Source organism: Seriola lalandi, unplaced genomic scaffold (assembly GCF_002814215.2).
Source record: "Seriola lalandi dorsalis isolate HSWRI2012SDOR001 ecotype SW California unplaced genomic scaffold, Sedor1 jcf7180002054517, whole genome shotgun sequence".
NCBI classification, from domain to species: domain Eukaryota; kingdom Metazoa; phylum Chordata; class Actinopteri; order Carangiformes; family Carangidae; genus Seriola; species Seriola lalandi.
Genome location: NW_019525070.1, coordinates 369,366 through 397,225, shown reverse-complemented (window position 1 = coordinate 397,225; position 27,860 = coordinate 369,366). Strand labels below are relative to the sequence as shown.

At 34.4% G+C, this 27,860-nt stretch overlaps 2 protein-coding genes across 3 annotated transcripts in view; one reads left to right on the top strand and one right to left on the bottom strand.

Moving 5' to 3' along the window:
* Window positions 1–14,954: 14,954 nt before the first annotated feature.
* On the top strand, window positions 14,955–17,434 carry LOC111660324 (chemerin-like receptor 1). Its single transcript, XM_023413557.2, has 2 exons — window positions 14,955–15,084; window positions 15,193–17,434. Exon 2 carries the CDS (start codon window positions 15,228–15,230, stop codon window positions 16,266–16,268), a length of 1,041 nt encoding a protein of 346 aa, XP_023269325.1. The 5' UTR covers window positions 14,955–15,084; window positions 15,193–15,227; the 3' UTR covers window positions 16,269–17,434.
* A 1,626-nt stretch (window positions 17,435–19,060) lies between these two features.
* The window catches only part of wscd2 (WSC domain sialate O sulfotransferase 2), a 39,570-nt gene continuing 30,770 nt past the window's right edge, over window positions 19,061–27,860 (bottom strand). For both annotated transcript variants that reach the window (XM_087175877.1, XM_023413556.2), the window contains exons 5-9: window positions 26,158–26,279; window positions 25,895–26,069; window positions 24,189–24,353; window positions 23,900–24,100; window positions 19,061–20,958 (exon numbers count right to left, since the gene is read on the bottom strand). In XM_087175877.1, the coding sequence (XP_087032003.1) occupies window positions 20,606–20,958; window positions 23,900–24,100; window positions 24,189–24,353; window positions 25,895–26,069; window positions 26,158–26,279 (1,016 nt within the window). In that variant the 3' untranslated portion in view covers window positions 19,061–20,605. The remainder of the gene's footprint in view (window positions 20,959–23,899; window positions 24,101–24,188; window positions 24,354–25,894; window positions 26,070–26,157; window positions 26,280–27,860) is intronic.

Genomic DNA, 27,860 nt, shown 5'->3' with positions numbered 1-27,860 from the left:
GAGGCTGACGTCCGAGAATAATCATTAGCAGTTAGTTCCCATGTCAGCCATACGCATTTCCTTTCACAATATCAGTGAGTTGTGCAGTGATTGCTCAATGAAAGAATCCCTGGAAACCATCAGTTGAAAGCCTGAAAACCCATGGTCTCTGTATAACATGTGCCTGTATAATGTGAGAGGCATTATTTACAGTGACTTATGAAAACTTGTCTCTCATGTTTTTCTCTTCCTATGAATTTTTGTTTTGGTATGTAGCTCATTAATTTCTTGTATCACAATAATTGCAAAGCAACAAAAAATGACAAGTGCAAAATCTTTACTATCATTGTTATCTTTGTATTTTTTTGGAATTGTTACAAAATTGTTTTTTAATTTGAAAACCAGCAAAGGTCTGTATTTAATTTCTCACAGTAATATAGTTATAACTTTAATATACATTGTAAAATATGTATAGTATATAGTGAAGACCGACTCTGTTTCATAAAATGTGCTGTAAAACCCACCAAATATTTGGTATTCAAGGCTTTGCTGTTGGAAAATGGAAAATGTTTTAAGACCTCTAACTGCTTTGCTTCAGCTTTGAGTTTTACAATATATGGTTGAATTCACCCAATATATACCTTTGTTAGCACATTCAAAGATCACATTGTGTTAAAGGAGTATGGAATTCAAAATTAATTATGATTTCTGTATCTTCATAGTTGTGTATAGTTCATTTCATCAAAATCTTACAGTACATTATGGCCCAGTTATACTAAATAGTAGCAACATAATACTTGTTCCAACACAGTGTTCAATGTCAAAAAATGACATAGTATAGTAAGACATAAAAAGTCAAAAAAGTCATAGTATAGTAAGATATAAAAAGTATGTCAAGAAACATCATAGTATAGTAAGGCATAAAAATGTCAAAAACATTGCCGTATAATACGGCATATAAACATCACAGTACAGTGGGGCATGTAAATGTGAAAAAAACGTCATAGTATAGTATGGCACAAAAATGGTAAAAAAAAACATTATAGTAGAGTACACATAAAACGTTAGCGGAAGACATTAAAACGTCAAAAAACGTAATTGTATAGTACACATAAATCATCATAAAATAGGATGACATTAAAACGTCAAAGATCATCATAATATAGTAAGGCATAAAAACATCATGAGGCATAAAAATGTCACAAAACTTCATAGTATAGTAAGGCATAAAAATGTCAATAAATGTTACAGTATAATACAGCATATAACGTCACAGTGTAATGGGGCAGAAAAGATTGAAAAACCATTAAATTGTAGTACAGATAAAAGGTCATAGGAAGACATTAAAACATAAAAAAACTTCATTGTATAGTACACATAAAACATCATAGAATAGGATGACATTACAATTTCAAAAATCATTATATTATAGTAAGGCATAAAAACGTCATAGTATAGTAAGGCATAAAAAGTCAAAAAACGTCATATTATAGTAAGACATAAAACGTTGTAGTGTAGTAACGAATAAAAGTCAAAGTACAGTAAGGCGTGTAAATGTGAAAACAACATCATAGTATAGTAAGGCATAAAAACATCAAAAAACATTATATTATAGTAAGATATAAAAAGTATGTCAAGAAACGTCATAGTATAGTAAGGCATAAAAATGTCAAAAACATTGCAGTCAAAATACGTCATATTATAATAAGACATAAAGCATTGTAGTGTAGTAAGGCATAAAAAGTCATATTATAGGAAGATATTAAAATGTCAAAAAAACGTCATAGTACAGTAAGGCATAAAACCGTCAAAAAACGTCATAGTATAGTAAGACATAAAACTTTGTAGTGTAGTAACGAATAAAAAGTCATAGTACAGTAAGGCGTGTAAATGTGAAAACAACATCATAGTATAGTAAGATATAAAAGGTATGTCAAAAAAAGGCATAGTATAGTAAGGCATAAAATGTCAAAAACATTGCAGTATAATACAGCATATAAACATCACAGTATAGTAGGGCGTGTAAATGTGAAAAAAATGTCATATTATAGTAAGACATAAAAAGTCAAAAAACGTCATATAATAGTAAGACATAAAACGTTGTAGTGTAGTAAGGCATAAAAAGTCATAGTATAGGAAAATATTAAAACATCAAAAAACGTCATAGTATAGTAAGGCATAAAACCACCAAAAACCGTATATAATAGTAAGACATAAAACGTTGTAGTGTAGTAAGGCATAAAACCACCAAAAACCGCATATTACAGTAAGACATAAAACGTTGTAGTGTAGTAAGGCATAAAAAGTCATAGTATAGGAAGATATTAAAACATCAAAAAACATCATAGTATAGTAAGGCATAAAACCGCCAAAAAAACATCTTATTATAGTAAGAAATGAAACGTTGTTGTGTAGTAAGGCATAAAAAGTCATAGTATAGGAAGATATTAATCATCACGAAACGTCCTAGTATAGTGAGGCATAAAACCGCCAAAAAACGTCATATTGTAGTAAGACATAAAAAGTCAAAAAACGTCATATTAGAGTAAGACATAAAACGTTGTAGTGTTGTAAGGCATAAAAAGTCAAATAATAGGAAGATATTAAAATGTCAAAAAACGTCATTGTACAGTAAGGCATAAAACCGCCAAAAAACGTCATATTGTAGTAAGACATAAAAAGTCAAAAAACGTCATATTATAGTAAGACATAAAACGTTGTAGAGTAGTAAGGCATAAAAAGTCATAGTGTAGGAAGATATTAAAAAATCACAAAACGTCATAGTATAGTAAGGCATAAAACCGCCAAAAAATGTCATATTATAGTAAGACATGAAACGTTGTAGTGTAGTAAGGCATAAAAAGTCATATTATAGGAAGATATTAAAATGTCAAAAAACGTCATAGTATAGTAAGGCATAAAAAGTCATAGTATAGGAAAATATTAAAACATCAAAAAACGTCATAGTATAGTAAGGCATAAAAATGTCAATAAATGTTACAGTATAATACAGCATATAACGTCACAGTGTAATAGGGCAGAAAAGATTGAAAAACCATTAAATTGTAGTACAGATAAAAGGTCATAGGAAGACATTAAAACATAAAAAAACTTCATTGTATAGTACACATAAAACATCATAGAATAGGATGACATTACAATTTCAAAAATCATTATATTATAGTAAGGCATAAAAACGTCATATTGTAGTAAGACATAAAAAGTCAAAAAACGTCATATTATAGTAAGACATAAAACGTTGTAGTATAGTAAGGCATAAAAAGTCATAGTATAGGAAAATATTAAAACATCAAAAAACGTCATAGTATAGTAAGGCATAAAACCGACAAAAAATGTCATATTATAGTAAGACTTAAAAAGTCAAAAAACGTCATAGTATAGTGAGGCATAAAACCGCCAAAAAACGTCATATTGTAGTAAGACATAAAAAGTCAAAAAACGTCATAGTATATTAAGACAAAAAACGTTATAGTACACTAAGGCATAAAACCGTCAAAAAACGTCATATTATAGCAAGTCATAAAAACGTCATAAAACGTCATAGTATAGTAAGTCATAAAAACAGCATAAAACGTCATACTATAGCAAGGTATAAAAATGGCATAAAACGTCATAGTGTAGTAAGGCATAAAAAAGGCATAAAATGTCATAGTATAGTAAGCTATAAAATTGTCAAAAAACGTCATAGTATAGTAGGGCATAACAATGTCAAAAAAGATCATAGTATAGCAAGATTTAAAATGTGATAGTATATTAATGCATAAAAAGGTCAAAAAACGCCATAGGCATAAAAAACGGCGTAAAACGTCATAGTATAGCAAGTCATAAAAACGTCATAAAAACGTCATAAAACGTCATAGTATAGTAAGGCATAAAAATGGCATAAAACATCATAGTATAGTAAGTCATAAAAATAAAATGTAGTAAAACATAAAAAGGTAAAAAAAAGTCATAGTATAGTAAGGCAAAAAAAGGACAAAAAACGCCATAATATAGTAAGGCAAAAATAAAGTAAAAAAACGTCATAGTATAGTAAGGCAAAAAAAAGTCAAAGAACGCCATAGTGTAATAAGGCATAAGATGTAAAAAAACGTCATAGTATAGTAAGGCATGAAAACGGCATGAAACGTCAAAGTATAGTAAGGCATGAAAAAGTCATAAAACGTCATAGTATAGTAAGGCAAAAAAAGGACAAAAAACGTCTTAATATAGTAAGGCAAAAAAAAAATCAAAAAACGCCATAGTGTAATAAGGCAAAAAAACATGAAAAAAAACGTCATAGTATAGTAAGGCATAAAATGTCAAAAAACGTCATAGTATAGTAAGGCATGAAAACGGCATGAAACGTCATAGTATAGCAAGTCATAAAAACATCATAAAACGTCATAGTATAGTAAGTCATAAAAACAGCATAAAATGTCATAGTATAGCAAGGCATAAAAACGGCATAAAACGTCATAGTATAGTAAGTCATAAAAACAGCATAAAATGTCATAGTATAGTAAGGTATAAAAACGGCATGAAAAGGTGAAAAAATGTCATTGTATAGTTATGCATAAAAAGGTCGAAAAACATCATAGTATAGTAAGGCATAAAAAACTCAAAAAACGTGAAAGTATAGCAAAATATAAAATTTCATAGTATTGTAAGGCATAAAAAAATCAAAAAGCATCATAGTATAGTAAGGCATAAAAACGGCATAAAACGTCATAGTATAGCAAGTCATAAAAACGTCATAAAACGTCATAGTATAGCAAGGCATAAAAACAGCATAAAACGTCATAGTATAGTAAGGTATAAAATGTCACAGTATAGTTATGCATAAAAAGGTGAAAAAATTTCATTGTATAGTAAGGCATAAAAAGGTCAAAAAAGGTCATAGTATTATAAATCATAAAAATGTCAAAAAAACATCATAGATAGTAAGGTAAAAAAATTTCAAAAAATTTAATAGTATAGTAAGGTATAAAACGTCATATTATAGTAAGGTATAAAAATGGCATAAAACGTCATAGTATAGTAAGGCATAAAAATGTCAAAAAAGGTCAAAGTATAGCAAGGTATAAAATTTCATAGTATTGTAAGGCATAAAAAAAATCAAAAAACGTCATAGTATAGTAAGTCATAAAAATGGCATGAAACATCATAGTATAGTGAGGTATGAAACTGTCAAAAAACGTCATACTATAGTAAATCATAAGACGTCATACTAAAGTAAAGCATTACAGTCGGCAATAAACCTAAAATGCATGTTTAAGGACTGTGACAGGCTACCAGATTGCCCTGAGAGAAACCATAAAGACACAGGAAGAACAAGTAAACTCCTAAGGATTGGCCCCAAAAAGGGTTTGAACTCACAATCTTCTCACTGAAAGGCAAAAGCTCTAACCACTGCACTACTAACAATAGTTACAAGCAAAAAACATCATGGTAATGTATGGATTAAATCATCATAGTATAGTATGGCATAAAATGTGAAAGTATAGTAAGGCATAAAAAGGTGAAAAAACGTCATAGTATAGTAAGGTATAAAAATATCAAAAAATGTCATAATATAGTAAGGTATAAAACGTCATAGTATAGTAAGGTTTAAATTGTAGTAAAGCATAAAAAGGTAAAAACAACATCATAGTATAGTAAGTCATGAAAATGGCATAAAACGTCATAGTATAGTAAGCAATAAAAAGGCATAAAACGTCATAGTATAGTAAGGTATAAAATGTCACAGTATAGTTATGCATAAAAAGGTGAAAAAATTTCATTGTATAGTAAGGCATAAAAAGGTCAAAAAAGGTCATAGTATTATAAATCATAAAAATGTCAAAAAAACATCATAGATAGTAAGGTAAAAAATTTCAAAAAATTTAATAGTATAGTAAGGTATAAAACGTCATATTATAGTAAGGTATAAAAATGGCATAAAACGTCATAGTATAGTAAGGCATAAAAATGTCAAAAAAGGTCATAATATAGCAAGATTTAAAATGTGATAATATATTAATGCATAAAAAGGTGAAAAAACGCCATAGTATAATAAGGCAAAAAAAGGTCAAAAAACGCCATACTATAGTAAGGCATAAAAATGGCATAAAACATGATAGTATAGTAAGTCATAAAAATAAAATGTAGTAAAACATAAAAAGGTCAAAAAAAGTCATAGTATATTAAGGCAAAAAAAGGACAAAAAACGCCATAATATAGTAAGGCAAAAAAAAAGTAAAAAAACGTCATATTATAGTAAGGCATGAAATTTCCTAGTATAGTAAGGAATAAAAATATCAAAAAACGTCATAGTATAGTAAGGCAAAAAAAAGTCAAAGAACGCCATAGTGTAATAAGGCATAAGATGTAAAAAAAAACGTCATAGTATAGTAAGGCATGAAAACGGCATGAAACGTCATAGTATAGCAAGATTTAAAATGTGATAGTATATTAATGCACAAAAAGGTGAAAAAACGCCAAAGTATAATAAGGCAAAAAAAGGTCAAAAAACGCCATAGTATAGTAAGCTATAAAATTGTCAAAAGACGTCAGAGTATAATAAGGCAAAAAAAGGTAAAAAAAACGTCATAGTATAGCAAGTCATAAAAACGTCATAAAACGTCATAGTATTGCAAAGCATAAAAAACGCCATAAAACGTCATAGTATAGTAAGGTACAAAATGTCACAGTATGGTTATGCATAAAAGGTGAAAAAATGTCATTGTATAATAAGGCATAAAAACGGCATGAAGCGTCATGGTATACTAAGGTATAAAAATGTCAAAAACGTCATAGTATAGTAAGTCATAAAAACAGCATAAAACGTCATAGTATAGTAAGGCATATAAACGGCATAAAACGTCATAGTATAGTAAGCCATAAAATTGTCAAAAACGTCATAGTATAGTAGGGCATAAAAATGGCATGAAGTGTCATGGTATACTAAGGTATAAAAATGTCAAAAACGTCATAGTATAGTAAGGCATAAAAACGGCATAAAACGTCATAGTATAGCAAGTTATAAAAACGTCATAAAAGGTCATAGTATAGCAAGGCATAAAAACGCCAACAAACGTCATAGTATAGTAAGGTACAAAATGTCACAGTATAGTTATGCATAAAAGGTGAAAAAATGTAATTGTATAGTAAGGCATAAAAATGGCATGAAGCGTCATATTATAGTAAGCTATAAAATTGTCAAAAAAGGTCATAGTATAGCAAGATTTAAAATATGATAGTATATTAATGCATAAAAAGGTGAAAAAACGCCATAGTATAATAAGGCAAAAAAAGGTTAAAAAAACGCCATAGTATAGTAAGGCATAAAAACGGCATAAAACGTCATAGTATAGCAAGTCATAAAAACGTCATAAAACGTCAAAGTATAGTAAGTCATAAAATCAGCATAAAACCTCATAGTATAGCAAGGCATAAAAACGGCATAAAATGTCATAGTATAGTAAGGTATAAAATGTCACAGTATAGTTATGCATAAAAAGGTGAAAAAATGTCATTGTATAGTAAGGCATGAAAAGGTCAAAAAAGGTCATAGTATTATAAGTCATAAAAATGTCAAAAAAAACATCATAGATAGTAAGGTAAAAAAAATTTCAAAACAATTTAATAGATTAGTAAGGTATAAATCGTCATAGTATAGTAAGGTATAAAAATGGCATAAAACGTCATAGTATAGTAAGGCATTACAGTCGGCAATAAACCTAAAATGCATTTTTAAGGACTGAGACAGGATACGAGATTGCCCTGAGAGAACCCATAGAGACACAAGAAGAACATGCAAAACTACTAAGTGAGTGGCCCTAGATGGGGCTTGAACTCACAACCTTCTCATTGAAGAACAAGAGCTCTAACCAGTATACTAGTAACACTCTTTACAACCAAAAAACATCATAGTAAAGTATGGATTGAAACGTCATAGTGTAGTATGGTATAAAAAGTCAAAAAACGTCAAAGTATAGTAAGGCATGAAAAAGTCATAAAACATCATAGTATAGTACGGCATAAATACGGCATAAAACGTCATAGAATAGTAAGCTATAAAAATGTCAAAAAAGGTCTTAGTATAGCAAGATTTAAAATGTGATAATATATTAATGCATAAAAAGGTGAAAAAACGCCATATTATAATAAGGCATAAAAACGGCATGAAACGTCATGGTATACTAAGGCATAAAAATGTTAAAAATGTCATAGTATAGTAAGGCATAAAAACGGCATAAAACGTCATAGTATAGCAAGTCATAAAAATGTCAAAAAAGGTCATAGTATAGTAGGGCATAAAAATGTCAAAAAAGGTCATAGTATAGTAAGGCATAAAAACGCCATAAAACGTCATAGTATAGCAAGGCATAAAAACGCCATAAAACGTCATAGTATAGCAAGGCATAAAAACGGCATAAAACGTCATAGTATAGTAAGGTATAAAATGTCACAGTATAGTTATTCATAAAAAGGTGAAAAAATGTCATTGTATAGTAAGGCATAAAAAGGTCAAAAAATGCCATAGTATAGTAAGGCATAAAAACGGCATGAAAGGTCATAGTATAGCAAGATTTAAAATGTGATAGTATATTAATGCATAAAAAGGTCAAAAAACGCCATAGTATAGTAAGGCATAAAAACGGCTTAAAACGTCATAGTATAGTAAGGCATAAAAAGTCATAGTGTAGGAAGATATTAAAACATCAAAAAACGTCATAGTATAGTAAGGCATAAAAATGGCATAAAACATCATAGTATAGTAAGTCATAAAAATAAAATGTAGTAAAACATAAAAAGGTCAAAAAAAAGTCATAGTATAGTAAGGCAAAAAAAAAGTTAAAAAAAACGTCATAGTATAGTAAGTCATGAAATTTCCTAGTACAGTAAGGCATGAAAACGGCATGAAACGTCATGGTATACTAAAGTATAAAAATGTCAAAAACGTCATAGTATAGTAAGTCATAAAAACTGCATAAAACGTCATAGTATAGTAAGGCATAAAAACGGCATAAAACGTCATAGTATAGTAAGGCATAAAATTGTCAAAAAACATCATAGTATAGTAAGGCATAAAAATGCCAAAAAAGGTCATAGTATAGCAAGATTTAAAATGTGATAGTATATTAATGCATAAAAAGGTGAAAAAACGCCATAGTATAATAAGGCAAAAAAAGGTCAAAAAATGCCATAGTATAGTAAGGCATGAAAACGGCATAAAAGGTCATAGTATAGCAAGATTTAAAATGTGATAGTATATTAATGCATATAAAAGGTAAAAAAACGCCATAGTATAATAAGGCAAAAAAAGGTCAAAAAATGCCATAGTATAGTAAGGCATAAAAACGGCATAAAACGTCATTGTATAGCAAGTCATAAAAACGTCATAAAAACGTCATAAAACGTCATAGTATAGTAAGGCATAAAAATGCCAAAAAAGGTCATAGTATAACAAGATTTAAAATGTGATAGTATATTAATGCATAAAAAGGTGAAAAAACGCCATAGTATAATAAGGCATAAAAACGGCATAAAACGCCATAGTATAGTAAGGCATAAAAAACGGCATAAAACGTCATAGTATAGTAAGGTATAAAATGTCACAGTATAGTTATGCATAAAAAGGTGAAAAAATTTCATTGTATAGTAAGGCATAAAAAGGTCAAAAAAGGTCATAGTATTATAAGTCATAAAAATGTCAAAAAAACATCATAGATAGTAAGGTAAAAAAAATTTCAAAACAATTTAATAGATTAGTAAGGTATAAATCGTCATAGTATAGTAAGGTATAAAAATGGCATAAAACGTCATAGTATAGTAAGGCATAAAAAACTAAAAAAACGTCTAAGTATAGCAAGGTATAAAATTTCATAGTATTGTAAGGCATAAAAGAAAATCAAAAAACGTCATAGTATAGTAAGTCATAAAAATGGCATGAAACATCATAGTATAGTAAGGTATGAAACTGTCAAAATACGCCGTACTATAGTAAATCATAAACGTCATACTAAAGTAAAGCAGTCAGCAATAAACATAAAATGCATGTTTAAGGACTGTGACAGGCTACCAGATTGCCCTGAGAGAAACCATACAGACGCAGGAAGAACAAGTAAACTCCTAAGGATTGGCCCCAAACAGGGTTTGAACTCACAATCTTCTCACTGAAAGGCGAGAGCTCTAACCATTGCACTACTAACACTCGTTACAAACAAAAACATCATGGTAATCTATGGATTAAAACGTCATAGTATAGTAAGGCATAAAAAACTAAAAAAAGGGGCGTCGTATGGCGTAGTGGTGTAAGCAGGCGCCCCATGTGTAGAGGCTACAGTCCTCGCTGCAGTTGGCCCCGGTTCGAGTCCCGCATCGGACGGCCTTTACTGCATGTCATTCCCCCTCTCTCTGTCTCCCCATTTCCTGTCTCTCTCCACTATCCTGTCCAATAAAGGCACAAAAGCCCAAAAAAATATACTTTAAAAAAAAAAAACTAAAAAAACGTCAAAGTATAGCAAGGTATAAAATTTTATAGTATTGTAAGGCATAAAAGAAAATCAAAAAACGTCATAGTATAGTAAGTCATAAAAATGGCATAAAATGTCAAAGTATAGTAAGGTATGATAATGTCAAAAAACGTCATAGTATAGTAAGTCATAAAACGTCATTGTATAGTAAGGCATTACAGTCGGCAATAAACCTAAAATGCATTTTTAAGGACTGTGACAGGATACCAGATTGCCCTGAGAGAACCCATAGAGACACAAGAAGAACATGCAAGACTCCTAAGCAAGTGGCCCTGGATGGGGCTTGAACTCACAACCTTCTCATTGAAGAGCGAGAACTCTAACCAGTATACTAGTAACACTCTTTAAAGTCAAAAAACGTCATAGTATAACAAGGCATGAAAAAGTCATAAAACATCATAGTATAGTAAGGCATAAAAGCGGCATAAAACGTCATAGTATAGTAAGGCAAAAAAAGGACAAAAAACGCCATAATATAGTAAGGCAAAAAAAAAGTCAAAAAACGTCATAGTATAGTAAGGCATGAAATTTCATAGTATAGTAAGGCATAAAAACAGCATCAAACATCATAGTATAGTAATGCATGAAATTTCATAGTATAGTAAGGCATAAAAACAGCATCAAACGTCATAGTGTAGTAAGGCATAAAAATGTCAAAAAACGTCATAGTATAGTAAGACTTAAAAAGTCAAAAAACGTCATATTATAGTAAGACATAAAACGTTGTAGTATAGTAAGGCATAAAAAGTCATATTATAGGAAGATATTAAAATGTCAAAAAACGTCAAAAAACGTCAAAAATACATCATATTATAGTAAGATATAAAAAGTATGTCAAGAAACGTCATAGTATAGTAAGGCATAAAAATGTCAAAAACATTGCAGTATATTACGGCATATAAACATCACAGTATAGTAGGGCATGTAAATGTGAAAAATCATCATACTATAGTAAGGCATAAAAACATCATAGTATAGTATGGCCCAAAAAATGGTAAAAAAAAAAAACATTATAGTAGAGTACACATAAAAAGTCATTGGAATACATTAAAACGTCAAAAAACATCATACTTTAGTAAGGCTTAAAATGTTGTAGTATAATGAGGTATAAAAATGTCACAAAACTTCATAGTATAGTAAGGCATAAAAATGTCAATAAATGTTGCAGTATAATACAGCATATAACGTCACAGTATAATAGGGCAGAAAAAATTGAAAAAACATTAAATTACAGTACAGATAAAAGGTCATAGGAAAACATTAAAACATCAAAAAACGTCATTGTATAGTACACATAAAACATCACATCATAGGATGACATTAAAACGTCAAAAATCATTATATTATAGTAAGGCATAAAAATGTCAAAAAGCTTTGGCGTTACACTACGGCATATAAACATCAGAGTATAGTAGGGCGTGTAAATGTGAAAACAACATCATAGTATAGTAAGGCATAAAAATGTCAAAAACATTGCAGTATAATATGGCATATAAACATCACAGTATAGTAGGGCATGTAAATGTGAAAAAAACATCATAGTATAGTATGGCACAAAAATTTTTAAAAAACATTATAGTAGAGTAACATAAAACGTCATCGGAAGACATTAAAACGTCAAAAAACATCATACTTTAGTAAGGCATAAAACGTTGTAGTATAGTGAGGCATAAAAAGTAAAAAAAACTTGCATTACAATACGGCATATAAACATAACAGTATAGTAGGGCATGTAAATGTGAAAAAAACATCATAGTATAGTAAGGCATAAAAAAAGTCAAAAAACATTATAGTAAAATACACATAAAACATCATAGGAAGACATTAAAACATCAAGAACATCATAGTATAGGAAAACATTAAAATGTCAATAACTTCATAGTATTGTAAAGTATAAAAAGGTTAAAAAACATAATAATATAGTAAGGCATAAAAATTTCAAAAATGTTGCGGTATAATACAGCATATAAATGTCACAGTATAGTAGGGCGTGTAAATGTGAAAAAATGTCATACTGCCGTAAGGCATAAAACGTCATAGGACGACATTAAAACGTCAAAAAACATCATCATAGACATGTCCCTACCATTGATATGCAAACATACACCCTTGGTGCCTTATTCTTGCTAATAGGGAAATTTTCTTTTCAGGCTCTGTCCTCTATAGCGAGATCAGAGTGCAGCACAACTTGAATTTCTCAAGGTCTGTCCATCAGGATACAGAAGGTGCTTGAAATTATGGTGTTTGTTGAAAGATTGCCTCCCTCTTTTGACAGTGCCACCCTGCTGAATCCAGCGAGTCATTGTGATGCATTCAGCTTAGATACACTGGATTTTCTCTGTGTATATGTCAAAATGCACAGTGGACTGATGATAAATGTGAATTTGATGCCAGTATAGGTCACTCCAAACTCCATTGAACCTTGGATACAACACATATAGTTCTTTAAATTCAGATTTTTTTTCTATAAAACTCATTAAATCACCTAAATACTTTAATCAACCGTATTTCAAATACCTCTTAAATCCTTAAGTATGTTTTCTGTATATAGAAGTAGGAAGCAAAATTGCCTTTCGTTCTTTATCAAAGTGTGAAGCATCTTCTGAAATATAAAGCATCCCCAGAATTTCCTCAGAGGGTTTGCTGTGCATTTACCAGAGAAAGCTAATACCTGGTTATTGTGCGTGTGTTTGATTATTTATAACCTCAACCTTCATTAGGAAATCCAATCTGCAGGGCACTGACAGGTCTGCATGCCCTCCGCAGTGAAAGTGATTTAGATGAAATGCATCTAAATAGGTCAGGTAGGCATGCTGCACACAATTAGGCATTTTTTTCATTTACCAGAGTGCATATTTCTCTGCTATCGTGTGTTTTTATGTGTGGAAATTAAGTTTTTTGACAGCAGTAACATTCTCATAGGGGAGTGACGAACAAACTGCCAACAGCGCAAGCTCCAGTCTCATCAGCATTGACTTCATTGTATTCTGAATGTTAAAATAGTTATATTATCACTGAAGCTGTTTTACAGTATAGTCCAACACAAAAGGACGAGTTTAATAAACGCTTGTGTTAATTATTCATTGTTAATTTTATTGTTTCAGAACCAAAGCCACTTCATAGATAAGATTTACTTCTTTTCTTTGTTTCAGACTGTGTTTTTTCACTGTATGAAAAAAATACAAAAGGCAAACACATTAAGCATTCAGTAGTAGGATTGTAAATGCCTCTGCAGAGCTAAGGAAAGTTTTCATTACATATCATAACTTGCAATATCAAAGAGACAGAAGATAAATTATGTGATATGTCTAGAAGCGCTTGTTTATTAGCGCACACACAAACACTCAACAAACACACACACACACAATGTAGAATCCTTTTATGAGTGGGGGATGTCAGCTATATAATAAATATTTTGTACAAACTGCATTTCAGATGGATTCATTCTCTCTTCTTAAAGCCTCTGCACAACACACAGTTGTTTTGACTGGTGCTGGCTTACTGGACTCCTGCTCAGGTTGAAAGTGAGCAGAGTCATATTGGAAATTATGTCTAGAAATAACGTGAGGCCAGGAGACAATAAATCAAGAGCAGTCTTTACAGGCCTACACAGCCTAATTAATTAAATTCATGGTTTACCATGAGTGTGCAAGGCTTTTAATAGTCATTGTGAAACAGCAAAACTATACAGACAATGTTATAACTGTGTGAGCTGCATCAGTGTCATAACACAGTGTCACAATCAGAAACTAGCGGAATTGTAGTGCTTCATTATTATTATTATTATTATTATTTTATTTTATTATAACAGCAGAAGTTTGTGGTTGAATCAGGAATCTGGTGCTATGTTTAGGATCAGCGCTGTCCTCCTCACTCATGATAACCTCCTCAAAACAAAATAACTTAACTAAGTAACTGTGTCTCTTCTTCCTGCAGCTGTTCTTACTGCTACTGACTCGTGTTCAGGAGAAACATGGAATGCGGTGAACGATTTCATCTGCCTCGATGATTATGAGTCCATGAAACAGGACAACCATAGAAGGCTGATTTTGTCAGTAAGAGCTGTTCTCTGACCTGTTTTTACCACAGCTGTTGCTTTTTGTTATTAGGAACATCTGCATCATAAGCAGGGTTTGAAATATCAAATCAGTATTTTTATTGCCCAAGATGCACATAATTTTGTGAGTTTACATTCTTTCCTCCGCTGACTGTTTTGAACAGATACATCTGGCCAGTAACATGCATCTGGCAAAGGAAAGATCATCTGAGCCATATCACTAAACTCTGACACGGGAGTAAAAGTATGTGTGATAATTAAGATACTTTTCTTTTTCACAGGAGGAGGATCGAAAACCATATTATAAATATAATGTAATGCTTGTAAACAAAATGGGTGTCCAATAAGGTGCAAGACCTCAAAATGCAGTACTGAAAGTATTTGGGGGATGGAAGTATTGAGAAACCACACAGTCAGCTGATTTTGGGTAATGTAGTACCTCTAACACATAGAGGAAACAGATCAGCTCTTTGCACATTCTGCTCTGAACAACATTAAGTCAACCGCAGTGGAAGTTCTGTCCTGCAGGTATTGTTTCATCTTAATTTTAAAAAAATGCCATAAACATTATTGGAAAATTATGTTGAATCTGTAAAAATACAAATCATTTAAAATGTTTTCCTTCTTTTTCCACAGAAATCTCTAAGACAGCTCTTCTTCCTTAAAGAACAATGGATTCATATGATTATCAAGATTATAACTATAGTTATGACAACTATGACAATTTGACTCCAATCGAGGAACTGGTTTTTCAGCACAAATCCACATGTTTAAACAATGTCTTGTGTGTGTTTTTGCTGGTGGCCAGTGTGGTCATTTTCGTGCTGGGTTTCTTTGGGAATGCCCTGGTTATCTGGATTTCTGGCTTCAAGATGGCTAAGACGATCAACACCACCTGGTACTTGAGCCTCGCCATCTCCGACTTCGTCTTCTGTGCCTTTCTCCCGTTCAGCATCACCAACATGGTGATGGAGGATTGGGTCTTTGGCCTCTTCATGTGCAAGTTCACCTCCTCCGTTATGTTCGTCAACATGTTCAGCAGCATTTTCCTCCTGGTCATCATCAGTGTCGACCGCTGTATCTCCGTCATGTTTCCAGTTTGGGCCCAGAACCAGCGCAATGTCAAAAAGGCGTCCATTGCTGTAGTGATGGCCTGGTTTCTTGCTGTCACTCTGAGCATTCCCTCTGTCATCTTTCGGGACATTGGCACCCACCTGGGTAGGACTTCTTGCTTCAACAATTATACATGGAGCCAACACAGTCACAAGATAGTTGCAGTGATCCGCTTCCTTGCAGGATTTGTTGTCCCTTTCATCATCATCATTATTTGCTACTCGGTCATCATCTTCAAACTTCGCACCAACAGGATGACCAAGTCCTCCAAACCCTTCAAAGTGATGTCCGCATTAGTCGCCGCTTTCTTCGTCTGCTGGCTGCCCTACCACGTGTTCGTCCTACTTGAGCTGAACCAACCAAACACACACGACCACAGTATTTTAGTCATTGGACTCAAAGTAGGCACCTCTATGGCAGCAGCAAACAGCTTCCTCAACCCAGTGTTGTATGTTTTCATGGGCAACGACTTCAAGCGGAAGTTCAAGAGCTCTGTGCTCTCAAAAATGGAGAATGCACTGGGAGAAGAAATCCGCACCACCAGCCAATACCTGTCCAGGTCCAGCTCTGTGGACAGAAGAGCTTCTACACACATCTAGAGGTGTCTCCAAAACTCTTTCACTCTGGGCACTCATTTGACAACAAAAATTCTCTGTCTATTTATGCAATTAATTAACAAGATAACAAAATATAAAATTTGCCTCTGCTTGTGGAAACACACACATTAATCAAATCTGTACTGATTCACTCTGAAAATGAGCATTATTGTTGCACTTTTCTACTCTTGGCAGGATAAAGATCTCTGCTCCCAAAGTAAGCTCACAAACACAGAATGTGGTTGAAGAATCTGCAAGCTTGAGCCAATATTTAAACATGTACTTAGCTCATGTTGCATTGCAGGATGGGTGGAATCAGTCTCATCTAGCAGGCCGAGTGTTTTCAGAACAGTGTCTGTGCACGGTTTTGCAGGCAATTTTAACAGCAGCACACAGAGGAATTATAGTTGTAAAATAAAGGGGCTGTAAAATATATCTTTTGATACTAATATCACAAAAATGTACTATCATTATTTTTGCTAATTTGATGTATAAGTGATGTAAAGTTGATATTTGCTTCCTTGACTTCTGAACGGAAATGATAAGCTTGATGCTCAAAGCATCAAAGCAAGCCAAGAACCAATGAGTGGTTTTTCTTATTCATGCACTTGAAACCTCAACTGGCCTTACGCCCATGAAAAGAATGTTCTTTGGTTTTGCTTACTGACACCACAGCACATAGTTATTTTTGTTGCAGCATTTACAAATAGGGGGATGTTTGAGGTTGAGTTTTGTGCAGTGCAGTTAGTTCTCTTATGAATGAGCAAGTAAGTAAAGAAATAGCCAGAGTCCTCCACTGCTATTCATTCTCTAAACATGTTTTGACAGGAGTTTGTTTTGTAAGATGAATGCATCTTTCTAACAACTCAGTATAGCAGTCATGAAATCATGATGCAGTACAAATACCAGACACACAGCTGTTATTAACAGTTGGCAATAACAGTTTGTTGAATGGACAAGTATTTCTCTGATTTCATGTGTGAGAACTGTACATTGAATGTGATTTGTGCAATGAGTGTTTCGATGTTTTTTTTTTTCCTTGTTTCTGTTTTCTGAAATGAAGCTGTAACTATTTACAACCAGGTCTTTGATGTGTTCTCTAATCTCTCAATATTGGGGTATTATTTGCATTTTGAAGCTATATTCTTGAAATAAATGAAGTAATCCCATCTTGAGAAAAGTATTTATTTGTAATTTATCCATAGTCATGATTGGAAAAAGGTGGTAAAGGCAATGAGAGCTTTAACATTAGTTAAAAGAGAGAAGTCAGAAGAGTTAGGATATTTTATAATTGCAGTCAGAAAATGGTTAGCATCAATTTATTCATTTCATTCATGCCTCAATTGCAGTAATATGCGTACATGTATTGTATACAGTACAATGATATCACCCCTATTACTGCACACCAGCGGCCAGTAGAAAAGAGTAATCTCTTTACACAACATGTTTTCAGGCTAAATTTTGACAAACCATTCTGAAACAATAAAAGCTGAAACAGAAATATGATATACTGTATATAATATACAATAGTGTCACATCTCCAAAATCAAAATCGTCAAAATTATTCTTCCCCTGAAGTGTAGAGATACAATGAATGTGTATCTGAACTGGACAGTTCCCCTTCAAAAGAATCTCTCTAAAGTCACTTACTTCCTGCCCAGCAACAACGTAAGCGGAATCATAAAAAAATAAGCGTCAGGTGATTTTTTTTTTCCTCTTTTTTTTTGTGATGTTGAAACAGTGGAGGGCAGAGGGACTCCAAATGTTACATAAAACACAAACAGTGAGTCACATTGAAACTTTGGACGTAGTTTACATTTAAGCTGCATTAATCAGTGTTTTTAATGTAACAACTGGACCATGTGTTAATCTGAAAGAGCTTCCTCAAAATTAACAACTCTCAAAATGACTCAAGAATTACTCAAGAAGTATCACTCGACTCAGTGGTTCCCCTCAGCTCTACAGAGCGCTTCAGAATGATTTCAGCTTTACAGTGGGCTACAAAACTTTGTTGTTATTGTTCTTACTCTAAACCTCATTTTGAGCTGCAGTGGGCAGCTGCATCACCAAACGGCAGACACACAGTTAAAGAGACGAGCTGGTGAAGAAAGTAGAGAGATTAGCATTTGCAGCTAAAGAGCCACATGTTGGTTGAGACCAAAACAGAGCTAAATGGAGAGTGAACACTGAACTTACATTCACCAGGTGGTCAGAAACACACTTGTAACTTTTAGCACTTCATCAAGTGCCTTGATCAGGTTTAAATATTAATTTGTCCAATACTTTGGTTCACAGCCCCTCTGCTGGCCTCGTACTTTGTGTGTCTAGTGCTAATTAGCAAATGCCAGCATGCTAACATGCTAAACTAAGATGGTGAACATGGTAAACATTATACCTGCTAAACATCATCATGTTAGCATTGTCACTGTGAAAATGTTAGCATGCAGAGGTTAGCATTAAGCGCTGACCATCATAGAGCTGCTAGCATCACTGTAGACTTCTGGTTGTGTTTATTTCTTGGCTGCTGAACAACCTTCCCAATGTTTTGCAGGAAATCTGAGCCATGCACACTGAACCATAAAACAATCAATTCATTTAGTGTATTTACATATGTTCAGATGTATTATACAGTATGTTAATTAGAGAATCTGAATACTAAATAGTGCTTTTATTCATTCTATGGCTTAATGTGTTTAGCAGAGGAGCCTGGGGAAATCCAGATTTTCTTTGATCTTCAAAACACATCACCTTTTAACTAGTCATTTCATTTTGGAAAAAGAGTAGGCCATAGCAACTTATTGAATGTACTCATTTATTGGGCCTTATCACATTACATTCATTCCATAGAAAATACATTCAAATATAACACCTACGTTCAGAAAGTGCCTGCTTGTCAATGAAAGCGAGAGCCAATAAAGTTTAAAGCATGTGTTAAAAATAGAAACAACTTCTCCCATTTGCTTGTTGCAATACAAATATTTTTGATGTGTCAGCACACACTATAAAAATATATTTATATTAAATCGAAAATGGAAGTCAGTTAATGTTTTCTGTCTCTCAGTCACCAGTGTTTTTATATATGTATATATTCATTTATTTGTTTATTTTTATGCATATGGCATAGCACATCGAGTACTGTTATAAGACGTGCTGCTTATAAAATCTGAGCATTTTTCACACCTTTGAGAGGGTTTTTTTTATTATGAAGAGTAAAATTATCACCAGCTTTAACTGTTCATAGCTGTCTTTACAACAAAGCAATAATAAAAAAAAAAAAACAGTTTTCACATTCAGTATGATTAACTAAAAATAAATCTATAACGATCACTACTTCTAAAGGTAACCTCCAGTCTATAACATGAGCGTAATGCCTAATTCCTCAGTGATCTTTGGGGCAAGTGTTGTGCACAGCATAGTGCTTTTTGGATTTCTGCATGTAGTCCAGTGTTAAGAAAACATAGTCACAACCAAATTAGTCAACATGTGCACTGCACACCAGAGATAAATAAATGCTGTCGAGATAAATCCTCTTCTCTCCTTGAGTCAGTGCCTTCAAGAGGGATTATTTGTCTTCTTGAATATGAGGAGCTGAGAATTGAGTTCTTTACCTCTTCATCATTAAAAACATAATTTCTCGTACATACAGTAAGTTGAATAACTTACAAAAACTTGGAAACACACAGTATCATCATCAGGTAGTTAAAGCCTGCATATTGCATTTTCCCCTCTAACAAAGGGTTAAAAGTTTTTAGGTTTTCAGTGAAGTTCATGTATAAAATAGTATTATTCTGTAACTGTGATAGCAGCGGAAAATTCAATGTTTTGTCTTCTCATAATAGTTATTTCTCTTTTGCGCAATATAAGCTCATACAACACACTGTGCAGCACTGTATATTTCTGTGTATTGTATTATATCTTTTCAAATGTCAAATGTTTTTTCGCTGGCAACAAATCACCCAGCACAGTCAGATCTCTGTAGTCACAGCTATTGACCTTCTTGTTAAGGCATGTGCACATGCCTACAGAGTGCATGTGCATAGAGCAGGATAAGAATTGCTTTTTATTCTTTTCATTCAGCTGAAGAGACAAACAAACCTACCCATTCAAAACTGTCCCTTCTATCCATGCATTAAGCTGCTGTTTAGCACAGAAAATTAAGATGAATAAAAAATGAAAATAGGAGGGTAAAGACACTGATTTCTTTTCACTACAGCTTCGACCTATATGACTTTTCTGAAAAATAGCTGTAAAAACTATTTAAGTCATGTAATCCTACAAAACATGGTGCAGAACCTGATGAAAGAACAGTCCAAATAAGTGAGGGAAAAAGGGAACATGTATCATCTTGGCATATATTCCTCTGGAACTCCAGACATGTTTCTTTTCTTCAAGGCAGCATCTACTGTTCTGATCAGTTCATTGATGTTTGCTCGCATTTCGCTCGTATATGGGTCATATTCAAGTTTTCGCAGCCCAGATCGCTTGAAGTTTCCATCTTTCTGGCCCTCAACGCAGAGCAGGCGGTCCTCAGAAACCTTCAAACCCAGAAATTGGACCATCCCTTTGAGCTTGGAGAACAGGTCCCTCTTCAGTTCCTCAAAGTGGACCACATGGACGTTCTTCCCATAATTCAACCAGTCCAACGTGTGGGACGCCCACCAAGGGGCATAGTTCTTCACAAACTCGGGCCACTCTGCAGGAGAAATGAGAGCACACACAATTATTTATACTTACAGGTGCCAATCCTCTCAACAAAGCCCATGATATTTCACAAATTGAAATATGGGAGACAGAACAACCACTCAACCACGCAGTTTTAAACTTTAACATTGTAATCAACTATTGTTAACAGCAATCCAACAGCTACTGGAACAGGGAAGAGATTCTACAGCTGGTAGAAGAGGAAATACATCAGGGTAACAAGGAGATATATAACAAGGAGGATAACAAGGACTCTGTTGACAAAATGAAAAGTATGTATGAAAAGTGATTGCAAACACAATTAATTGCTCATTATCTGCTCCTCTAATAAATGAATCTGCCTTTAGAGAGAGCAATGGACACAAGAAAACAGCAGCTGTAGCAGTAGGTACATGGGCAAAAGTAGCTTTTAGGTTTTATTTAATAATTTCCATTTTAGCAGATTGATAAATACGGGCCCTGATCTTGAAACAGGGCAACAAAATGCAAAAACTTGGTTGTCAATCAAACTGCGGAGGTTCTGAAGGAAAACCCTTTGCTTGCAACTTTTTACTCATTGACAATCTACTGGCCCATAAAAGCAGGGGCTGGCAGGAGCTGTGCTGCATAAGTGCGCCTCTTTACTACTAGGAGAGGTTGTCGTTAAAGTTTAAAGCCTGCTGATTTTGCAGTGCTGTTTCAGAAAGCAATGAGGGAAGCAATTTTAGTACCAGACTGGACAGAATATTATATACCACATTTAAAAAGCACAACCAGCTGTGTAGAAAACACAGAGGAACTGCATCTCTGACTACACTGTCTCTGTTCTCTTTCTTATCAGGCTTTCAAAAGAGGTAGAGCTTAAAATAAGACGATGACAAAATAAACTGTAACACGAACATCCTGTTCTGCTGATCTTGGACTGAATATCAAATTTAGTTAAGATACTTATGTTCTTATTAGCAGAGGTTTGACTTCAGAAAACCAAATAAAGGGGTTTATGTAAGCGCCTTTAACTAAATCCACCAGATAACACTGGAAAATAGCAGACTGTGCTTTGTAATGTGACATGCCCTCCAAAATAAGTTACACTTGCCCCTGAGTTGACTTTATGGGGCCACACTGGAAGGCTTCAGTGTCTGTAACATCATCCGAGCCCTACAGTCTCCCTCCGCAGAGGTGAGTGAATCAAATTGTACATGTGGGGCCCGTACACAATGTCACACTGCCTCTCAGACCAGAGCCTCTCTCTGTATTCGAAGTGGCAGCTGTCAAAAAGCCTTTCTCTGTACTGATGTCATCGCGTTATTTCCCCAACAACACAAGGAGTAAACATTCATTGGAAATGGCAGGGCGAATGTGCTGATGTTCCCACAAAGAGAGACAGCTGCTGGGTCGGCAACTCTCCAGCCTCTGGAAATTCGATTAAACCTCACAGAAAGTCAGAGAGACCATAGGCGAACAAGACAAAACCAGTTACCATGGCAACCGAGACACACTGGGTGAATGTAGTGAGAAAATAAACATAAAGATATTGTAGCAACGGGTATAAAATATCTTTAATTTTATAAACAAAGAGTTAACACTTAATTTATATTTATATTTTTTTCATCATCTTAAAAGGAAGTTACTTGGCTACATAAACACGCACTGTCACATATAGGCTCTTTCTGAAAGGATATGTTGGACATTTTGGGAAATAATTATTCAAGCTTCTCAGCAAATAAGAATAAGTGGATAATTACTAGAATATTCTCCCACAAAGATTCAAAGATAAGGCAGTAAACAAGGGACTGTACTGTCTTTATGCTCTTTGTTACAAAGACACACAATTTTTATCATTAACTATAAGATCTCTATTTACAAAAAACAAATTTGATTTTAATTGGTGTATTAATAACAACACAATGTTGTTTTGATGTACAGCATTAGACTGCCATTTGTTTGGAAAGCCTCCCACAGGTTTGAAGATAATGTTTATTTGCTTCAGCTTTAGTTTGCTGGTTGGCAGATTTTGTTACTGTTGGACAAAACAAGGCAAAGCTAACCGGCTCTTGGCTGTTAGTGTCATATTTAACGGTCAGACATGAGAGCTACATCAACTCTCTCATCTAACTCTCCCACAGAAGAAATGCCCAACTACTACATTAAGTGTATAATCATTACTACTGGGAAGAATTTCTATGGAGAATGAGAACAACTATACATATACACATGCACATATACACATTACATTTCAAAAGGAAAGGTAGAACAAGTGCCCGAGTAACAAGCTGATTTCAGCTGATGTCACAACTCACGACCACACTGAGGGCTGATTAATTTGTTTCATTTCTCTTTTCTCAAAACAGCTACTGACATCGCGCCTGGTATGCCGGAAATGGTTTTGTGCTATCTTCAAATGGAAAACTTTATGACCAACCACATTGGTTATAAGGTCAAACCACTGAGACACACCTGGACTTTATTCCTCCATTCATTACCATTCAGTGTGACTTCATAACTACCCTGTTAATGTTGGACAGTGTTATTAAACTTTTGATATTCTCACTTTCTGCTTTTATAAGTATTGTCACATCCTCCCACAGAAGACGGAATGGAAAATGTAGTTTTCCATTTAATTGTATTAACTAGAGCTGAAGTTTTTTTTTCCCTTTTGCACTGGACCATCTGTGAAATTTGAGTCTAAAGGACGAGATGATAAAGATTAAAACAGTGCTGAAAAACTTGTTAAACAGGTCATGATTAATTTCATTTCTAACCCTTCAACTGGATGTGTTTTGGTCATATGCTCACAAATTCTTACATTTTGCCTTGCCAATAATTTTTGTATGAAAGCTTTACATTGCTGTGTACAACATACTTGCAGGTCAGTAGTTTAGTTTGATAAAGTTCTTTGTGATTGATGATTACCATATTGTTAAAACACTCTGTTACTATCTTCATTTGCTCACCTTTCCCTCTCCAGTGGGCCTGGGAGGCAAACCCAATGTGACCGCCATATTTCCTGTTAAATTCTGCCATTAGGGCTTTGTAGGGGTTTCGAATCATGATGATGCTGGAGTCAAAGGCTTCGATCTCCTTCCTGCCGCTCTCATGTGTCTTAATGCAGATCGTTCTCCCACTCCGCCAATGGTCACGCTCCCCTTTAAATCCTGTGAAACAATGACGTCCCACAGTGAATATATTTAATCCAGATTAATTAATGTTTGTGAATCATGTCAGATAAATGCTGAGGCCTGCCTTTATTGTAAAGGGAGCCATCAAAGTAGTAGCTGCCGGTGTAGAAGCCGGTGGCGAGCTCTATGAGGTGGCGAGCCCAGGTGTTGCCGGCTCCAGGGAAACTGGCGAGGGCCACCAGCTGCTTAGCACGGGTGGGCAGGAAGTGTCGGTCCATGCAGCGGTTATCTGACAATACACAAAAACCAACAGGCTATGTTACTGATTTGTACAGGATGACAGAAGATTCTGCAGCGATAAACATGGACCTGATCTGTTCATCTCTTCCAGATGTGGGGTGAAGGACAGTGATATGACAGTCAACACAATCAAGCTTCAGATTCTGAAAAGCAAGGCACTTCCTGCTTATTAAATTTTGTAATAACAGGGAGTTAAAAAATCAAATGAACGTTGGTGGCAAAGACATTTAACATCATTATGGAAAGAGTAAAGGTCAAATAGAGGTGTGTAGCCATGTTCTGGTGTTTATCTTTTGTTGTGTGTGGGTTAGTTTGACTAATTCTTGTTCCTCACATTACATAATATTGCCCACATAGTGATGTTAATGTGTTGGTTAAGCGGCTACACAATAGGTGCAGATTTCTGAGAATGCTGTATCTCAAAGTTCACTTCCCACGGCTTCTTGTTTTTATGATTTTGTTTCCCAGCTTTAAAAATCCCTTCTTGTTTACGGGGCCCTGTAGTTTTGCTTATTCAAGCCAAGCTGTCTGTTGCATTGAGAAAACACTGCTCACAAAAACACATACCCCAGAAACTGACTAATACTGGATAATGATATCGAGGAAAATAAAAATCTAATAACTGATAATAATATTTTTTTTACAACATAAATATTTTTGGTAAGGACCCCTCAAATTGTTAATGAAAGAGTTGTGATAAAAATACGTCTGTGGAGAAACATTTTTCAGCTTCACGATAAAAACTCAATCCTTAAAGAAGACGCTGTACTTCACTTCACTGTAGGGTTTAATTAGCTGAAGAAGCCAAACACAGACATTCTCAAATTACTTTATAACACTATACTGTAGATCAACACTGCAAGAAAAGAATCACAAATATGGTGAAAGAGGATTTTATCCATAATGCCCCCCTACTTTACCGAAACTATGTTATAAGAAATAATTAAAAACACATAAAATATATTAAACTTCACTTAAGGAAAATCGAGGTCAAATGTAAATAAAATGTAGCACATGAAATACATAAAATATTATATGCAGAATTTACAGCACTGCGATTTGTTTTCACTAAATGCTGCTGACATACTGCTGACCGTGCATTGAGACCAGTTTGGTATACGCTTTATGCTGAATCAACAGATATTGGTCTTGGGGTAGAGTCACGTTCTGATAATATACTGTTGTCCATAAAGTTGGAATAATTTTGTTTTCAGACACAATCCTCTGTTTATTCCTATTTAAATGCATCAGTAATCACTTTTGACCAGGTGCAGTGATTACATTATGTGTCCCAATGACCCAGGTGAAATTAAATAAATCACATTGTCACAATCATTTCATGGAAAGAGGTAAAAAATATTTTATTCCAACTTTATGAGCAACAGCGTATATGACTCTGCTGACAATGTGCGTGTGTATTATTTCATGCAAATTATTTCTTGAACACAGTCAGTGGCTAACTCTCTCATATGCCCCTCGTTCAGTTGTGCCTGTGACTGCGGCCGCAGCACGTGAGCTGCCAAACTTTACCTTGAACCTGCGTTTGGTACACCACGAAGTAGTCGTCGTTCCCGCAGCTCTCAAACTCTTCCGTGTGGCAGCGATGGAGACACATGTCCTCGTCCTCCAGCTCATGAAGGGAGAAAAGAGGTGTCGGGAAGCCGCAGTAACATCGGTCTCCAGCCAGCACGGCCAGCGATTTCTCCTGAAATACAGCTGCCGTTATGCACTGCAGACACACCCACATGTACAAATGTACAACGCATGAACACACACATGCAAAATTCCCTCACCTTCTCAGTGCACATGTCTACACACTTGTCCACAGACATGTTTTGGATGACTGAGCTGAAAGGAAGTGCCAATGTGACATTGTCTGGCCTGTGAAAACACCCCTTGAAAATGGCGCTGCCATCTGAAACAGACAGAACAAACCAAAGTGTTATTCATCAACAGGAAAAAAAGAAACACTATGTACTGCAGTCGTATAGTTACTGAGCACAGCTTCCATCAGCTTGGCCTCTATCCGCTGACCCATGATGAAGAGATCCCACTGGGACTCTCCTCCGGCATACTGAGGCCGTGACCTGCCAGAGGACTGAACCAATAGCAGCACTCACATCCCTGCGGTGCGATGATGACCTTTAACCTCAGCTCCTCTCTCCAGTCTGACGTACAGACCATAAATCCAAAAGCAGAGAAGAGCTGCTCCTCTCTTTCACTGGAAGTTGTATTGTTTCATACTTTGATTTTTTTTATTTTAGCTACTCTTGATTTCTATTACTTAAGGTGCATGAAAGCATAATTACAGAACTACAGAACAATAATTGGTTTTTATCCTCCAGGCCTCTTAAAATAATAAATCAAACAAAACCGACTGAGAAGAAAAAGTGGTTTTCATTCATGGTTGGAGGTATTTCTCACAGAGCGTCACATCTTTAAAGGTTGAGAACTTCTATTTCAAATCTCTGCAGAAAAAAATATAAACATCAGATCCACATTTATTTCAGGCTGTCAACATGTCAGTCGTGCTGATATACATATGAAGTTATCTAGCTGTCAACAGACTGTTTTTAATAACAAAGGGAAGAAACCAGACACTTAAAGCCTTTTACTGTGACAGATACCATGATAAAGACAGCTTGCTCGCTCAAGCGTAGCTGAATAAAATATGCAAATACATATTCCTTCCTATTTAAGTGCACACTGCCAATACCAGCACCTCAGAAAGACCGTTGTCAGAAAGTATTAACTCTCAATGCTGTGAGGCTTTGAATAAAGGTTACACTCCTTGTAAATTAGCTCTGGCGATGTGTGCGTGTCTAATGTTTTATTTATTTTTGACCTTTTTTCGGACTAAAAGTTGCATTTTTAATGTCATGTCCATGTTTTCTTTACTCCCCCGCAGTATATCTTCAGTGCATCCTGTTTCTATTACCCTTCTTTGCCCATACATATGGCAAAGCTTGTCAAATCAAACTGAAATACTTTTTTTGTGCTCCATTTACTTGCACATATGCAGCATCCAAACATATATCATTAACAAAGCCTTGAGACGAAAATGATAGATCACTGATGCAAACATGCAAACGAGTGAAAGCCGGAGTAGGAAGCAATCTTCAGATGTGCTGTGCAACAGAGAGGCATATGAAATAGACGCAGAATAACATCTATGCGAGATTATTATAGCAGTCAACAAAAAACACTCAATCATGTGAGTGTAATGGTCTGTAAAACCACAAAACAGCTTCTCCTATACTTTGCCAGCATTTCCTCTGTATTGTTCTGAGCAGGACTCACATGACAGGGATCAGGGTCAGAGGTGATGACGCAAACATGAGCAGAGTCAGCAGTCTAATAGATGGCAAACAAGCAAAAAAGCAGAAATGAAAATAATAAACAAACAACACTGAACTCAACAAGGAAAGTAAAAACATTTAGACTCAAGAGCTGCTTAAATATTCCCCAGAGATGTGTCGACTAACTCTCGATCCTT

Coding starts and splice junctions, on each gene's coding strand:
- LOC111660324 (XM_023413557.2), top strand. CDS start 15,228: ATGGATTCATATGATTATCAAGATTATAACTATAGTTATGACAACTAT.